Genomic DNA, 19,211 nt, shown 5'->3' on the forward strand with positions numbered 1-19,211 from the left:
TTATAAAAGTACCAATAGAGTGTGACAGGTTGGTATAACAGCTCAGGTTAATAGATGGTTCATTCCTTAGCTGAATAGGAAAAAGCAATTCAAGGACGCTGCATTGTAATGCAATACAGACCTGAGTATAGTCATCATCATCCCCCCTCTGGGCCTGGTCTACTGGTTTCTGCGCTTAAGCAAATGCCAACCCACATAAATGCTATGTATAGTTATGAAGGTAATCAGGTGCCTGATTGGTTTCCAATATTAAATGAGGTGAAAAGAACAAGCACTAATACGCACTATATCCCATGTCCTTTACAGTAAACATAAAATGACTCTCTCTCAGTTGACTTTGATTCTGTGTCTGTATGTGTGGTTGTGTGCGTATGTGTGTGTGTGTGTGTGTGTGTGTGTGTGTGTGTGCGTATGTCTGTACGTATCTATGTGTGTGTGTGTGTGTGGGGGGGGGTCTGTATTTGTGTGTGTGTGTGTGTGTGTGTGTGTGTGTTTGTGTCCGTGTGTTTGTGTGTGTCTGTTTGTGTGTGTATGTGTGTGTATTTGTGTATGGGTGTCATTGTGTGTACGCGTAGATTTTTGTGTGTATGTGTGTGTATTGTTTGTGTGTGTGTGTGTGTGTTTGTGTGTGTATGTATGTGTCAGAAAATGAAGACACAAGACCAAAAGTGATGCCATTTAAAATTCATCATGCTATGAATCATTCACTGACATCCTTTCCACAATATTCACAGAAGGGCCGGAGTAACAAACAATTAAAAGAACAACAAGAACATTATTACCCAACTATTTACATGTGCTGTAAGCCTAACAGTGTTTGAGGAAAATGTGGATGTTAATGGATGTTTCAGAATGTTGGTCATGGTGTTAAACCAATTAAGATTGAGGGACGTTGTTTATAGATCAAGTCAATCCTCCTCGCTGTTTGTGTTGCAAAGATATCAGTGACCTGGTCATATCAAACTGGATACTTTTTAAGTGATTTCAGAATTATTGCTTGTTCAGCTCCACGTTTTCGACAACCTCTCAGACGGTTTGGTAACCCAATGGAGGAGTGCTTAAAAATAGGCAGGCTGAGTGCGGCGCTCAGCGCATTTATTTCAGGACCTTGCCTGTCTTTTGGTTGTGGGAACTCCAATATAAGCAAACCGAGTCACCCCGCAACAAACAGTACCGCACCACTCGCTGGAAACGAGGCATAAGACTGAGCGCCAGGTTCGTTGGTTCTCGTAGCCTAGACTTGAGGGGATAACTCCTTCCTCCGGGCTGCTTCACAGCCAGGGTTCCTGCTTTTTGGTTCATAGCGCTGCCAGGGCTCCTGCTTATTGGGTCATAACGCAGCAGGGCACCTTCTTATTGGTTCATAGTGCAGCCAGGGCTCCAGCCTATTCGTGAATAGATTTGTGATTCAGACCCCTTAGCTCATAGCTGTCAATCTCAAGGCCCACCGGCCCGCGGTGTAATTTAATTTGGCCCGCCAGATAATATCTAATGTCTATCAGAACTGGCCCGCCGGTTTATCGCATTTCGAAGCTAAACTGCAAGTCCCACAATGCACTGCCGCTACGCTGGTATACGTCAATCGAGGCCCTCAAGCGGGAGCCCGTCCCCCACTACCTGTAGCGCTCTAGTCTCGAATGTTTACTGCAGCAGCATCATACATCATGTTTATCACCTGAAGTAGCCTAGGTTTTTTAGCTAACTTTTTGTTAGCTACCTGTCGCTTTCCCCGAAAAAAAAAAAGGCTAAACGGAAGGTGGACATTGAGAACAGGGTTTTTCAAGAGAGGTGGGAGGCTGAATACATGTTCACCGATATGAAGGGCAAACCCATCTGTCTTGTTTGCGGGGCAGATGTGGCTGTCACGAAAGAGTACAAGTTAAGACGGCACTATGAAACGAGACATCTAGAAGTACAAGGATATGAACATTCAACAGAAGGTAGTGGAGTTGAAATGAAGTTTGGTGTCACAGCAGACTATGTTTATTAAAGCCAAAATACAAAGTGATGCTGCTGTAAAGGCTAGTTTCATTGTGGCTGAGGAGATTGCTAAATCCGCCCGGCCCTTTACCGAGGGAGAATTTCTAAAAAACTGCTTGTCAAAAGTTTGCGATGTCGTGTGCCCAGATAAAAGACAAGCCTTTTTCAGTCTGAGCAGAAACACCGTTGCTGATCGTGTATGTGAGCTCTCCACCAATTTACAAAAACTTCACACAGGTGTGGTGGCTAAGCCGGGGGAGGGTGCTGAACAGATTTTTCGAGTTGCGTGAGGAAATATGTCAGTTCATGGAAAGCAAAGGGAAAGACACAACAGAGCTCCGGGACAAAGAGTTTTGGTGTGAATGGGCATTTCTGTGTGACATTACGAGCCATCTCAATGCGCTCAACCTGCAGCTTCAAGGGCGGGCTATGTGATCACTGACATGCACGCTGTGGTGAAGGCATTTAAAACCAAGCTGCGCCTGTGGGAGATGCAAATCCTGCGAGAAAACCTGGGCCTTTTCCTGTGCTGCCAAACTATGAAAGAGCAGGTCTCTGTGTTCCCAAGTGCACAATTTGCTGTAAAGCTCGGCATACTTAGCGCCGAATTCACACGCCGATTTGCCGACTTAGAAGCCCAAAAGAGTAGGCTTGAACTGCTCAGTAATCCGTTTGCAGCTGACGTGGAAAGCGCACCAACCAACCTCCAAATGGAGCTTATCGAACTCCAATGTAGCGACACGCTCAGGTCGAAGTATGACTCTGTTGGTGCTGCACAGTTTCCACATTTCATCCCTGACACAATGCCCCAGCTGCGTGCTCAAGTTGCTCAAATGCTCTCTATGTTTGGTAGTACATACCAATGTGAACAACTTTTCTCTGTAATGAAGTTGAACAAAACATCACACAGGAGAGTCTCACTGATGAACACCTTCACTCAATCCTGAGGATTTCCTCAGCTTAGAGCCTGACCCCAAACATTGAGGAACTTGCGTCGAAGAAGAGATGTCAAGTATCTGGTTAAGGTACCAGGGCAAATCACAGTGCATTAAACTGAGCTTTAATGTAGCATAGGTTTCATTTTTGCACTTTTGTCTATGTTTGGATTTTAATTGAGGCATGTGAAATTAGTGTCTTTTTTATTTTATTAGGAAATTTGATTTGAGTTAGACTCCTTGTTTCAGATTACATATCTATTTATATGTGTAAAACTAAGGCTGAGTTCATGTTTAGGCCTACAAATAAATAAATCTTAACGTTTGGATTTTCAATGAGAGAGGCCTGAGAATTAGTGTCTTCTTTTTTGAAAATCGATCTGAGACTCCTTGCTTCAGATAACATATATATGTGTAAAACTAAGGCTGAGGTCATGTTTAGGCCTACAAATAAATAAATCTTATTGTTTGGATTTTCAATGAGAGAGGCATGAGAATTAGTGTGTTCTTTATTTTATTTTTAAATTTGATCTGAGTTCGACTCCTTGTTTCAGATTATATATATATATATATATATATATATATGTGTGTGTGTAAAACTAAGGCTGAGTTCATTTTTAGGCCTACAAATAAATAGATCTTATTGCAATAGCTAATTAGCCTAAGCTTTAGGCCACTTTCAGATTCAATATGGGTAAAACTTAATTTCAAAATAAATATTGAACATGTCCGGCCCTCGACTTGGACCCAGTTTTTTATTTCGGCCCACTGGGTATTTGAGTTTGACTTGCCTGGCCTAGACAGATAGTCTAGACAAGTCTTTATTATTGCCAAATGACACAAATCGTCTAAAATTCATTGAGGTGATTCGGCTCACACAGGACAGTACAAGACCACACAGAACAAGGGAGAACCAGTTTGACTGGACACATACATAATACCTCACATTAAAACTAGACACATGCGTAGATAGACGGATAGATGGATAGAGAGATAGAGAGACAGATGGACAGATAGATACATATGTTATTTTCTTTTGCCAAGTGGAGCCAGACAGTCCTATGAGCGTATTCAAATTAGCCATGTGCTCAAAACAGAAGACAGAAGTAATGTTGAGAAGTCATACAAAAAACGGAGGCAAGCGATGAGTGTGTGCGACTGTGCATGTGTCCTTTCCAGCTTCGGCATACTGCATGGTTATGAAGGCCTTGTTGTGGTTGTGGTCTTAGTGAAACTCTCCACTCATTCTCCTCTGACCATGCTTTTAATTGGCTTTGACAGCAATTCCTCATTCAACCTCTCACATCTCACAGGTTTGAAATTATACGGCTGTGGGCCATCATACATGTTATTTGTGGTTCTTGCTGCCTTTTAGACGCCATGGTTCTAGTACTAGGCTCAGGCTACCTTTCACCACGTCTCCCCAACGTGACGTCATTGCCGAATGGCCTTAGAAAACACCCGTTACAACCAAAAATGACCAAAACTGGACTTTAACACTATTTGAGACATTTATAAATGATATTCAAATTTTGAGTGCTTTATGTACACATTAATCGAAAGTTCCGGTTAACCTGCAACACATTCTTTAAAAGGAGAAGCGAGGAGAACAGAGCAGGGTGCATGTGGAGAACAGGGCTCAGCAGAGGCACGGAGAAGCACTGCTCAGTTTACAGAAAACCGGTATCACGCGATTTCGTGCTCATGCGCACAAACGTTAATCTATTGAAGCGTGTTCCAGAGCACGATAGTCCGACTTTTTGAGTGCTACACAGAACAAAATGTAAACCAATGCATTCTGAATGGGAGTGTTCTCAGACAATTAACGTGCTCCACAAAACGGTACGAGAGAGAAAGAGAGAGAGGGAGGGACAGAGAGAGAGAGAGAGCGAGAGAGAGGCTTCAGAAAGGGTGTGCGCAGATAGTACAGTGCACCCTAGTTATGTTTATGCCAAAACCACAAATGCTATATATATATATATATATTGCCTAATTATATATATTGCCTATATATATATATAGGCTATATATATAATTAGGCTATAATTATATTATTTAGCGTGTAATGAGACAATCTATAGCCAAATTGTCGAAGATGCCCGAGAATCTCCGGGGATATCAGCATGGGAAATTGGCGCATCAGACCCATGAACCTATAAAGAAAGACGTCATCTCAAGCGGGAGAGAACGTTTGCGGTGCTGGTTTGTGTCACGTAAGTACAGGGCTCTCATGCCTCATGCATTCGGCGTGAGACACACGCAATTCAACCCATGCACACGCTCGAACCTGGTCTCACGAAAATACGTGACACTGTCACGTTATTACGTTAGTTATCTATTGAAACGTGATCAGGGACACGTAGGCCTATTTTCTAAATTTTGTATTTCAATTGGAAGTAGGCTATTTGTCGTGTCAGCACGACTTCCAAACTAAGGTTCTGTCCGGGAGCGTTCTCCCTAATGTCCCTTATGGAGCTCCGTACAGATCATTCATTGTTGAAAATTGTCTGTGATAACTAACAATATGACAGCTTTTGGCCACCCGTTTCTACTTTCACCTTTGATACTGAGAAATTGTGACAATACACGGGTATATTAAATGCAGGTGCGCTCCTCTGTAGGCAAACCGCGAAGGAAAAAAGGGTAGCTGCTTCATCTGTTCTTTTTAGAATTGTATGTCTTGATGTTTATTTTATCTAGCCATCTATTCTCTTGTTTTTGGCTATGTGAATGAACGTCCGCGTCGATGCCTCGATCGCAGGTCCAGTGTCGCGAGTGGACGTTGCCATGACATCTAGAAATCAAACCGTATTTAATGGGTTGTAGTGAGTGTAACATAATTCACCTACAGCATTTTGTTATGTGTTGTTCTTTCAATTGTGTTAGGCATGTCCCTGCGTTCACACCAAAAGATGCAAAAAGTTGACGCGCGTCGTGATCCCATTCAAAGTGAATGTAGAGACGCGTTGCTGCTTTGCTGCCGCAGCATTTGCTGCCGAGAAAACGGGCAGCAAAACTTGATTTGCGGCGCGTCAAAATCTGATTTGCGGCGCGGCATGCCCGTGCCCGCTGCCGGGCACGGGCGAAGGGCGCGTTCACGTATTTTGCGGCGCGTCAAATGCTGCTCGAGTTGAAATATTTCAACTTTTGACGCGCCGCAAAACCTTTGAAGCGCCGCAAAACTTGATTTGACGCGCCGCAAAACTCAGGCGTCAACGCGTTCGGGCAGCAAATGCATCTTTTGGTGTGAACGCAGAGTGTCGTTTACTGTCTTGGTGGTTCAGGGATCGCTGTCCCTTTAAGGATTACGAGCGTCTCATGACGTCTGAGCCCATGCGGGATATGTTTACTCTCAGCACGTTTTCATTTTCTGTTTCTCTCTTACTAAATAAACGAGTCACACAACCGTGTACTCAACGTGCAAAATTGTATCTCTCACTTATTGCAATTTCCACAGTGTTATCATTAATATTGATGTGTAGGGGTTGATTATAACTCGTGAATAATATTGTTTAGACCAAGATCTGGGGGAACACTCGTATTCTGATTGGCTGCAGTGCGTGCATTAAATCCTGATATAGCCCTACAGACACCTGCTAAGTAGTTCCAGTCAGTGTTTAGATTCTCTGCCCGAGCCCGACGCGGGCCGGGTCGGGCTGATGTTTCCCACCACTATACTCGGGCCGGGCCTTTGATCGAGCGTTTTATTTTTATTTTACCATTAGTTTATTGGCCTAACCTGAGGAGAAATCTATGCCATAAACAGAAATATTATCGGCCTTTATTACACGGGTCTTCTCAATGCCGTGGAACGCTCCGTTCACTTGCATGGTTAGTAGTCCGGTGACTTGTCTACCCCAGCGTCTTCCGTTGCCAAGCAACGTCACCGTCTTTGCGGACAAATTATTTCTCTGCTGATCAACACTACGAATGGCCAAAAGACTTGTATCCCCCCCCCACCCCCCCTTAAATAAATACTATGGCAGTATTATTATTATTATTATTATTCTCATTCAACTTGAACATGTGTTATTACAGTAGAGGGGTGACGTATGTTGGCCAACCCGGAAGTGAGCGTCGCCCTGGATTCCCTCGACAAAAAGAAACGGGTTTTGCCATTGGATTTTGGATTATTGCAGAAACATTTGCATGTTTGAAGCACCTCCTGAAAAACTGAAAATAAATAAATATATAAAAATAACGTGCTCCAAAGAACGAAATGTAAACCAATGCATTCTGAATGGGAGAGTTTCTCAGATTTTTCCATGCTACACAGAACGAAATGTAAACCCATGCAAATAAAGACTTCATGGTCATAATAATTTAAATATCATTAATATCCTGTGTGTGTAGGGTGGTATTCTATTTTTTTCAACGGGGCTGCATCCAGTCACTTGACCTTTATTGTTGCTATGATGGTTGCTATCGACCGCCCCCTCTAATCCTTACATGGCTCTAAAAACCACGCGGCAAAGGAGCTGCCGTCAATTGTGTTGTTTTTGTCGTAAACTAGGGTCCAATGGTTAGAAAATAGGCAGATATTCCAAGGTATCCTTAAAAGGCAGCTTGGATGTTTTTATTTTCTGCAGTTTAGACTTCTACTCTAACCTATTTTGGAAAGCAAAACACCAAGCTCATTGATTTAACGAGGCAGGGTTATTTGAAACAATTTATTAAATAAATATTTGTGAGATGTCATTACTTCTCCTGAGTTTGCTTCCTATTTATGTCGAGTATACACCCCTACTGTCCACAAGCATCCCCCCCCCCCCCTCCCCATATGGATTTGGAGAATTGTTGCCACGTCCCAGTGGTGGAGGTATCATATATATGAAAGAGGGCATTCAATTATACTATAATGATCAATTAGGAGGCCGAAGCCCTAAAGGAAGTGATGCAATAGGTGACTGAGGGTCAACATTTGAGACCCCCTTTTATCAAAGGGGGTCTCAAAGGATGAATACGCTTCAACCTGTGGCTCCAGCCCTACAGGAAATGACTCAGCAAGTGCTCCATCTCGTTGCACCTGCACCCAGCGGCTCGCTTGCAAGATTTTGGCCTGAAGTTCTTCCCAGACCTACACCCTAGCCATCCAACATGCATATCTGAGAATCAGGCCTCTCTTTAATAATGACAAAAAGTTATGAGAGAAATACACATTAACTTTTGTTATCTCATAAGCGGCGTGGTGCCGGCTCCTTTTGACCTTTTGACCCCAGACTTCTGGGGGAATAGCTGAATCAATTCATTAGTCAATCAGAAGTATGTAAATATCTTCCCGGTGGTGTAAGAGGGCGAACAAGGTGTCCTTCAACATCTACGCTTCCAGGCGATTGCAACGGTGCCACACATGAGCATATTCTAACAGGTTTAATGGTAGTAATTAGCTGTCGAAATTGGAGGCCTTAATCAATAATGAGCAGCTATTGATTTGCTTCCCGATAGAAATTTGTGACGAATGACATGTTATTTAGCATCTACACGTTGAGCTGAGTCCAATGACACCAAGCACGACACTCTAGCAAATGGTAACATGTATTTTACATGTCACACCTATGGTCTAGGTGGACATGATCTCGGTGTAGCAAGAGGGCGAGCTTGATCTCATTGGACTCAGCTTAACGTGTAGATGCTAAATAAATGTACTTTGTCAGAAATCTCCATCGGGAAGCAAATCTATAGCTTGTCATTATTGATAAAGGCCTCCAAAATCGACAGCAAATTACTACCCCGAAACATATTCAAATATGATCATGTGTGGCACTGTTGCAAATCGCCACCTTGTTTGCCCTGTTACGCCACCGGGAAGATATTTTCATACTTCTAATTGATTGATTCATATTTTAAGGTTCTCGGAGTGAGACTTTAAGCGGCTGCAATAGAAGTGTTGAGACGAAAGATGATATCAAGACATTTATAGAATATTCCCATTCACATTATGATTCTTCGTCATAACATCCGACAAAACATCCTTCACATTCACCAAGCGAAGATTATGAAAGTCCAGGCCCGACCTTCCTGCACTCGGGGTCCGACTCGGCCAAGTTTCAGGCAGGAAGGGCCCCCCCTTCCTGCCCTCGGGGTCCGACCGGGCCAAGTTTCGGTGCGGGGGTCCCAGTTAGGCCCTAGAATAAGGTATTCAAATTTCAGGGCGGTAGGACCTTCCTATCTCAAAAACTGTTTTTCCACCACATTCTGAACCTTTAGGTCTTGCAGGCAACACTTCTGAGGGGCTTTGTCCAAATGACAGTCCATTTGGGAAAACTTTTTTTCTCTAAGGGCTAGAACTCCAAATCTCGGATATGTCGTTCTCGGGGCCCCGGGAAATGTGTGTAACATTTAAGTATCCCTGGCTATCTCGAAAAGGCCGGAAAAGGGGCGTGACCTCCAACAGTACAGTAAATGTAGATAAGACAGAGGTTAGTTTCTAGTCCCCATTTTTTGTGGGATGGAGGTGTACATGGGGAAGAACTTCAGGCCAAAATCTTGCAAGCGAGCCGCTGGGTGCAGGTGCAACGAGATGGAGCACTTGCAGAGTCATTTCCTGTAGGGCTGGAGCCAAAGGCTGAAGCGTATGCATCCTTTGAGATCCCCTTTGATAAAAGGGGGTCTCAAATGTTGACCCTCAGTCACCTATTGCATCACTTCCTTTAAGGCTTCGGCCTCCTAATTGATCATTATAGTATAATTGAATGCCCTCTTTCATATATATGATACCACCACCACTGGGACGTGGCACCAATTCTCCAAATCCATATGGGGAGGGGGGGGGGTTGCTTGTGGACAGTAGGGGTGTATACTCGACAATAGGAAGCAAACTCAGGAGAAGTAATGACATCTCACAAATATTTATTTAATAAATTGTTTCAAATAACCCTGCCTCGTTAAATCAATGAGCTTGGTGTTTTGCTTTCCAAAATAGGTTATAGTAGAAGTCTAAACTGCAGAAAATAAAAACATCCAAGCTGCCTTTTAAGGATACCTTGGAATATCTGCCTATTTTCTAACCATCGGACCCTAGTTTACGACAAAAACACAATTGACGGCAGCTCCTTTGCCGCGTGGTTTTTAGAGCCATGTAAGGATTAGAGGGGGTGGTCGATAGCAACCACCATATCAACCATAACGGTCAAGTGACTGGATGCAGCCCCGTTGAAAAAAATAGAATACCACCCTACACACTCAGGATATTAATGATATTTAAATTATTATGACCATGAAGTCTTTATTTGCATGGGTTTACATTTCGTTCTGTGTAGCATGGAAAAATCGGAGAAACACTCCCATTCAGATTGCATTGGTTTACATTTCGTTCTTTGGAGCACGGTTATTTTTATATATTTATTTATTTTCAGTTTTTGAGGAGGTGCTTCAAAGATGCAAATGTTTCTGCAATAACCCAAAATCCAATGGCAAAACCCGTTGGCTTTTTGTCGAGGGAATCCAGGGCGACGCTCACTTCCGGGTTGGCCAACATACGTCATCCCTCCACCACTCTACTGTAAAAACACAGGTTCAAGTTGAATGAGAATAATAATAATAATAATAATAATTCTGCCATAGTATTTATTTAAGGGGGGGGATACAAAGACGGTGACGTCGCTTAGCAACGGAAGACGCTGGGGTAGACAAGTCGCCGGACTACTACCCATGCAAGTGAACGGAGCGTTCCACGGCATTGAGAAGACCCGTGTAATAAAGGCCTATAATATTTATTTTTATGGCATAGATTTCTCCTCAGATTAGGCCAATAAACTAATGGTAAAATAAAAATAAAAACGCTCGATCAAAGGCCCGGCCCGAGTATAGTGGTGGGAAATATCGGCCCAGCCCGCGTCGGGCTCCGGCTCGGGCAGAGAATCTAAACACTGACTGGAACTACTTAGCAGGGCCCTGTACCACGAAGCTCGCTTAGAGGGTTAGCGAGGTATGTTGAGCTCCAAGCCTGGGTTAGTTGTACCACGAAAGTCGATCTCTTTTAGCGTCGCTGTATCACCATGGTGACTTATGCTCGCAACCAAACCTGGTCGGGAGCAGTTTTTCGGCTTAGTCTAGCCGGAGATCGGCTACTTAAATCGGCGTGCGCAGCTTCCTAGCCCCTCCTCTGACCATGGCGTCACCATTTGTGGGTGTTCCCGTGGACCTCGGCGCACTTCTCGTACAGGCGTCTCTCCGGAGACAGAGGGTTTTACGGGACAGAACCGATCCCTTGGCATTGTCTGACGATATTCGGATTTTAGACTTTATTGTCATTGTGCAAACAATGAAATTGGGGTTCTTCATGAGTGATAGGCCTACAGATTCTCATCAGAGGGTGTTCGTTATTTGATCGTCCTTTTGGACCTTATGTAGACAATGCTTACTGTTGAGCATTGTGTCTAGAGTGGAGGTAGCGCGTCAGTCTTGAATTTCTGCGCGGGGGGTTCGACTCCCAAGTGACGCGAATTTATGTGAAGCTTAAAAAGTCCCAATTCTCATGCATTTGGAATACTTATTCACAAAAGCTTATGGAATTATATTGTTGTGCTTACTTCGAACTTGAACCCATATTTTCAAGGCCGTGCTGGCACCACATCTATGGGGGTAATATGCATGATGATAGACCGGCGAATTTGAACCCCGGTTGCTGGTGTTCGGGTCCTATACTAATCCACTACGCTACAGCCGCTACCTCTCAGCAGTTGATAACATGCCATACATTTCTTACATAGGGTGTTTTTAAAGTGAATTCCCTAAATTATAGAATAAGGCAGGATGGACGGTGCTTATGCATTTTTAAATCATCATCATTCTATTTGGATTAATGGCAAACAATTCTGCATTTGGCATAGTTATTTTATAGACATGCAGAATTTTTTCACTTATACGCATATAGACTGCTTGATTTATCGTATAGGTGAGAAAAATGACGCAAAAAACGCCCCTTTCACGTGAACGCGCACTGAACCTAAAGCGGAAAACCTGGTTCAACTAATTGAATCTAAAGTGAGCTTCTTGGTACCATTTAACTCTGATTGCGAGTTGCGGCTCTGTCGAGCCAGGTTTTCCCAAGAAAGCCTGGGTATGTTCAGCAAGGTTCGTGGTATACCCCCCTGGTGTCTGTAGGGCTATATCAGGAGTTAATGCACGCACTGCAGCCAATCAGAATACGAGTATTCCCCCAGACCGTGGTCTGGGGGATATTATTCACGAACAATAATATTCACGAGTTATTATCAACCCCTACACATCAATATTAATGATAACCCTGTGGAAATTGCAATAAGTGAGAGATACAATTTCGCACGTTGAGCACACAGTTGTGTGACTCGTTTATTTAGTAAGAGAGAAACAGGAAATCAAAACGTGCTGAGAGTAAACAAATCCCGCATGGGCTCAGACGTCATGAGACGCTCGTAATCCTTAAAGGGACAGCGATCCCTGAACCACCAAGACAGTAAACGACAACACAATTGAAAGAACTACACATAACAAAATACTGTAGGTGAATTATGTTACACTCACTACAACCCATTAAATACGGTATGATTTCTAGATGTCATGGCAACGTCCGCTCGCGACACTGGACTTGCGATCGAGGCATCGACGCGGACGTTCATTCACATAGCCAAAAACAAGAGAATAGATGGCTAGATAAAATAAACATCAAGACATACAATTCAAAGAAGAACAGATGAAGCAGCTACCCTTTTTTCCTTTGCGGTTTTCCTACAGAGCAGCGCACCTGCATTTAATATATCCGTGTATTGTCAACATTTCTCAGTATCAAAGGTGAAAGTAGAAACGGGTGGCCAAAAGATGTGATATTGTTAGTTATCACAGACAATTTTAAGTAGAAACAGGTGGCCAAAAGCTGTAATTTGTTAGTTATCACAGACAATTTTCAACAATGAATGATCTGTACGGAGCTCCATAAGGGACATTAGGGAGAACGCTCCCGGACAGAACCTTAGTTTGGAAGTCGTGCTGACACGACAAATAGCCTACTTCCAATTGAAATACAAAATTTAGAAAATAGGCCTACGTGTCCCTGATCACGTTTCAATAGATTAAATAACGTGACAGTGTCACGTATTTTCGTGAGACCAGGTTCGAGCGTGTGCATGGGACATGAGAGCGCTGTACTTACGTGACACAAACCAGCACCGCAAACGTTCTCTCCCGCTTGAGATGACGTCTTTCTTTATAGGTTCATGGGTCTGATGCGCCGATTTCCCATGTTGATATCCCCGGAGATTCTCGGGCATCTTCGACAATTTGGCTATAGATTGTCCCATTACACGCTAAATAATATGATTATAGCCTAATTATATATAGTCTATATATATATATATAGCCAATATATATAATTAGGCAATATATATATATATATATATAGCATTTGTGGTTTTGGCATAAACATAATTAGGGTACACTGTAGTATCTGCGCACACCCTTTCTGAAGCCTCTCTCTCGCTCTCTCTCTCTCTCTCTGTCCCTCCCTCTCTCTCTTTCTCTCTCTCTCGTCGTTAATTGTCTGAGAACACTCACATTCAGAATGCATTGGTTAACATTTCGTTCTGTGTAGCACGCAAAAAGTCGGACTATCGTGCTCTGGAACACGCTTCAATAGATTGACATTCGTGCGCATGAGCACGAAATCGCGTGATACCGGGTTGTTACAGAACCATGTTGCATTGCAGCTCCACCTACCTCTGTTGTCTTTCAGGGAGAAGTTGTGATTGTGGGCAATTTCAGGAGCGAGACTGAATGTGAAATGCTGCCTGTGGGCCATCTCGTCTTTGTCCACCGCACTGACTGTCTCTATAACCTGATCACACAAACACAAAGAGAGCCAAGTACAGGTTAGTTCAAAAGAATGGATGCAACCATTTTGTAATTAAACATATTTTGACACATATTGATAATTATACGAAAAAGCACTCCTACACACACACACACACACACACACACACACACACACACACACACACACACACACACACACACACACACACACACACACACAGTGTCAAGATAGACATACTTTTCCTGGTGTGATGGCTTCACACATGAGGATTTCGTTGTTTGTTGCAAATTCTGGAGCGTTGTCATTCACATCTTTCACTCGGATGTTTACACGTACTTTGGTGTCCTGGTGATGACCTCCTGATGACACACACACACGCACCACAGAACATAACATATCAAACAATAATAATACACATAATAAATTACACATTAATCAAGTTGTGTTATTGTGTTCCATTGTGGTGCTTGGATAGGAGCGGTAATAAAATAAGATGCAGTTTATTCAGTATTTTCCCTCTGTATTATTAATGTTTTTGTTTCTACAAGATTTTCCCATTGGTTTCCATCCATGGAGAGATGAGAAAATGCAAATGCAAACTGAGTCTAAACGTATCCAACCGAAAACAGTCCACTAGAATTATTTTAATCTGCAAAACAGTCATAAAGACGTCTCAAAAAACAGAAACACGCCATTGAGGAAGGCAGATAAAGATAGAGAGAAAGAGTGATAGAGGGGGGAGGGAGAGGGAGAGAGACCTTTTTTATTTTCACTTTATCGATTTCGCATCACTTAAAACAAAATCAAAAACAAAACACACAAAGCAAATTAAAACAAACAAACAAAAACAAAATTACAAACAAATATCACACGTAATAATCACTCCTTCAGGCCAACCCTTCCCGAGAAAACAAGTTCTCCCTGATCCACCTCGCACAGAGCTGCTCCACAACACCACATTCTGCTGAAAGTCTGTAGATCTTTAATTTCCCTGTAGAATCTGTAATCTATTAAGATCCTTGACCTCAAACTTCTGGCCAAATACACCTTTAAATCAACAACCAGGTTGCACTCTGTCACGCTCCGATAATGAGACGGACAGGAAGTGAGGCCAGAAGCACAACTCAAGACAGGGGATGCGAAAGTTCAAGTTTACTTTAATTAAGTAGGCAAGGGGTCGGTAACGGGAAGGCAGACAGATAGGCGGGGAGCCGGGGGCGGATGAGTCGACCGTCCGGTTGGGGATCGAAGGTCGACAGGAGATTAGACAGGCGATGGTTCGGCAACGGGTAGGCAGGCAGAGGTTCGACGACAGGTGGGAGGTCAGACAGGCGATGGGTCGGTAACAGGTAGGCTGGCAGGTCCTCTGCGACAGGCGATTGGTCGAGCGGGCGAGGATTCGGTAACCGGTAAGCAGACAGGATCGACAGGGACTAGGCATCAGGCGGGAGGTCTGTTAGAGAGAATGGCTGTTCTGACCCCTCTAACCAGTGCCTCCATTCTTCTAGTGCCAATTTCACCGCAAGTAGTTCTCTATTTCCCACGTCGTAGTTCCTTTCAGCCGTGGAAAGTTTGCGTGAGAAGAAGGCGCACGGATGGACCTTCTGGTCCTTGGCTGACCGTTGCGACAGGACCGCTCCTACTCCCGTGTCGGAGGCATCCACTTCCACTATGAATTGGCGTTCTGGGTCAGGGAAGATGAGAATAGGGGCAGAAGTGAAGCGCGTCTTTAAATCACTGAATGCCTTCTCCGCCTCAGAAGACCACCAGAAAGGAATACTGGGAGAAGTGAGAGTTGTGAGTGGAGTTGCAACAGAGCTGTAGTTGCGGATGAACCGTCAATAAAAGTTTGCGAAACCGAGGAACCGCTGAAGCTCTTTGCGGTTAGAGGGTGTGGGCCACTCCGTGACGGCCCGGGTCTTGGTCGGGTCCATCTGGATATTCCCCGTTCCAACGATGAATCTCCAAAACGACACTTCGGAGACATGGAACTCACATTTCTCGGCTTTTACGAAGAGTTGATTTTCGATAAGTCTTTGGAGAACCTGACGAACGTGCCGCACGTTATACCTGCTTGTTCTTTGAAAAGATCAGGATGTCGTCCAAGTAAACAAATACATTGAGTATATCCCGGAGGACGTCATTAACCAGCCCTTGGAAGACCGCGGGGGCGTTAGTCAGGCCGAAGGGCATGACCAGATACTCATAATGACCACTAGGGGTGTTAAAGGCTGCCTTCCACTCGTCCCCTTCTCGGATGCGCACAAGGTGGTAAGCGTTCCTGAGGTCGAGCTTCGAAAAGATAGTAGCTCCTTGTAAGAGCTCGAAAGCGGAGGAAATAAGGGGAAGAGGATACCAGTTTTTAATGTTGATATTATTGAGTACCCTGTAATCGATGCATGGCCTTAGAGATTTATCCTTCTTAGCCACGAAGAAGAATCCTGCGCCAGCAGGAGAGGAGGACGGTCGGATGAGTCCTGCTGTCAGTGCACCCTGGATGTAGCTCTTCATGGCCTTGTTTTCTGGGGCTGACAGGGAATAGAGCATCCTCTTAGGAGGCGAAGTGCCTGGGAGTAAGTCTATGCCACAATCATAGGATCGGTGTGGCGGCAGGGAAGTAGCCCGAGTCTCATTGAACACCTCTTTAAAGTCTACGTATTGCTCAGGTACATTGCACAGATCGGGGAATTCAGTGCGGATCAGGGGATAAGAGACGGGGGAGGACGCAGATCTGAGACATGAAGCGTGACACTGAGAACTCCACTGGAGAATGGATCCCGTGGACCAGTCGATGTGTGGGTTATGTCTTTTTAACCAAGGGAACCCTAAAATGAGAGGTTGTTGTGGCGAGCGGATGAGGTGGAAGGTGAGTATCTCAGTATGGTTACCTGACAAGGTCATCGAAAGGGGAACAAAAAAAGGAAAGGGAAGGGGAGGATTCGGTAACCGGTAAGCAGACAGGATCGACAGGGACTAGGCATCAGGCGGGAGGTCAGACAAGCGAGAGAACGGCAACAGGCAGGCAGGCATATATGAGATGCACGGAGATAGAGAATGCGGGAAAGATCAGTCAAGACTAGAGACGATCTGGCAGAGACTGGTTGGGGGCAGAGGGTTATTAGAGAGGGAACACAGGTGAGGAGGGTTGGGTTAATTAGGGAATTGCAGGGTGAATGGGAAACTCAGGAACGGATCATGACACACTCAACCTTTCTCTTGCGGCTTATATCAATAACCATTTTTGATTGCCCAATTATTGCATTTTAAAGTTCACACTTGTGACTGCAGTTTTTCCTATGTTTAAAACCAAAAATAAGAAACAGTTTCTTGAAAGTTTCCCCAAAAGCCATGAAAAGCTTCTCTAAAAAGGTGAACAGAGTGAAAAGTCTGGGTCATTCTAAAAAACAGTGAAAAATGGTTTCCCTCTGCAGACAAAAAGGACAAACGTTAGAAACACTGGGATTTAAAATCGAGATAAGAGTTAACAGCCACTATTCCATGTAAATGTCTCCTTTGTAAATCAGCAATCTTCTTGACCAATGGTGGTTGGTACAGTGCCCTCCACTCAGGCCTCACATCCTCCTTCACGCCAAAATGAGCCCTCCAGGGACTGTCTGTTCGACCATTCAATTTTGTCTTGTTTAAAACCTTTACACAGAGGGAATACGCAACTTTTCCTATTAAATCACTAAAACCAATTTTCTTTGTGTTTAAAAACGTGGCAGTGCAGTCCTTAAAATCAGGGACAATACTAAGGTTTGGGAAAGGATCTTCACCGTCAGGAACTCCAAAACCATTGTAAAACGTCCTTAAAATAACACATTGTCGTCTCCAATGGTCCAGTGCTTGTTGGACGAGCCGCATTGATCTCACCCCCATTTGTCCAGCCAAGGCTGCGGCATCCTCCAGGTCTGGTCCGGCCAAATCCACCGCCTGCCCCAAAGTTGGGACCTTTGATTTGCAAAACATTCCTTGGAAACATCCTTAGAAGAACACACTCGTTTCCAGTCAGTTGTCGTCTCCAAAGGTCCAGTGCTTGTTGGACGAGCCGCATTGATCTCACCCCCATTTGTCAAGCCAAGGCAGCGGCATCCTCCCGGTCTGGCCCGGCCAGCTCCACCACCTTCCCCAAAGTTGGGACCTTTGATTTGCAAAACATTCCTTGGAATGTTGGTCCGGAAGTGGCATGCCTTGAGAAACGGGGCCGGGTTGCCACAATTGATGGTCAACCTATTCAAAAGCCTTTTCCTGATCTATGGAAATAAGACCAGTCTCTACTCCCACAGAACCAGAGACTTCCAAAAAATCCCGAATTAACATGACTTTGTCAGTGATCAGCCTGCCAGGCACACAATAGGACTGGTCAACGTGGATCACCTCCACCATCACCTTCCCCAGCCTTGTAGCCAATGCCTTGGACAACAACTTATAGTCTGTGCACAGCAGAGAGACTGGCCTCCAGTTTTTAAGCTGCTGCAAATCACCCTTCTTAGGAAGCAGCGTAATGACGGCCCTCCTGCAGCTCAAAGGTAAACACCCTGAGGCCAGACTGTCTCTGAGGACATCACCGACGTCTCCACCAATGACTGACCAGAAATACTTATAAAAATCTGCAGGCAGACCATCAATGCCAGGAGCCTTGCCACTTTTCAAACCCAAAACTGCAGCCTGCAGCTCCTCGGCAGTTCGGACTTCCTCAAGGGCTTAGTTGGGCTGGACCTGAGGAAGACCCTCAAAAAAAGGCAGGTCTCTGTCAGAAATATCTCTGTCATTTTTTTTTAACAGCTCCTTATAGAAACCTGCTGCATACATGCATATTCCATCAGGATCAGACACAGTTGCTCTGGTGTCAGTGCGCAAAGAACGGAAGATCTTCCTCTGACCATTTTGGCGCTCAAGGCTGAATAAATAATGTGATGGGGTGTCCATTGCATTGCATCCATAAAACGGGACCAGACCAGCGCCCCCTGTGCTTTGACGCCCAGCAGACTGCTCAAAGCTGTCTTTTTTGCTGCGAGTGCCTCAATATGGCCTCGATCTCCTGTGGACTCTGCAAGAGACGGCAGATCCACTACCTCAATCTCCAGTTCTCTCATTGACCTAGCTCTGTCCCTTCTAACATTGAGAGTATGCTGTTGACATAGTTGTCTGATCCGGCACTTGCCTACATCCCACCACTGTTGTAAGGAGGTATAATCCCCCTTACTCTTTCTGTACTTAACCCAATTATTTTTTAAAACCTCTACAAATTTCATATCAGCTAGAAGAGTAGTATTAAAATGCCAAAAAAACACTTTTTGTTTTTACGATATTGAGTAAAAACTGAGCAATGTACCATACAATGGTCAGTAAAACCAACAGGAATAATAAAACTGCTTCCAAAAATATTGAGGTGGTGCTTAAAACAAAAAAAACTATCTAGCCTAGCTAGTGATAAAACATTGTCTTTTGTGTGAGCCCAGGTGTACTGTTTCTGAATACCATGGAAACTTCTCCACACGTCCCTC

The 19,211-nt window shown here is 44.2% G+C and overlaps 1 protein-coding gene across 3 annotated transcripts in view; it reads right to left on the reverse strand.

Annotated features, from left to right (window-relative positions):
- The window catches only part of cdh11 (cadherin 11, type 2, OB-cadherin (osteoblast)), a 148,398-nt gene that overhangs the window by 13,395 nt on the left and 115,792 nt on the right, over positions 1-19,211 (reverse strand). For all 3 annotated transcript variants that reach the window (XM_030379208.1, XM_030379206.1, XM_030379207.1), the window contains exons 11-12: positions 13,942-14,063; positions 13,608-13,725 (exon numbers count right to left, since the gene is read on the reverse strand). In XM_030379208.1, the coding sequence (XP_030235068.1) occupies positions 13,608-13,725; positions 13,942-14,063 (240 nt within the window). The remainder of the gene's footprint in view (positions 1-13,607; positions 13,726-13,941; positions 14,064-19,211) is intronic.

This window comes from Gadus morhua, chromosome 15 (assembly GCF_902167405.1).
Source record: "Gadus morhua chromosome 15, gadMor3.0, whole genome shotgun sequence".
Taxonomy (NCBI): Eukaryota; Metazoa; Chordata; class Actinopteri; order Gadiformes; family Gadidae; genus Gadus; species Gadus morhua.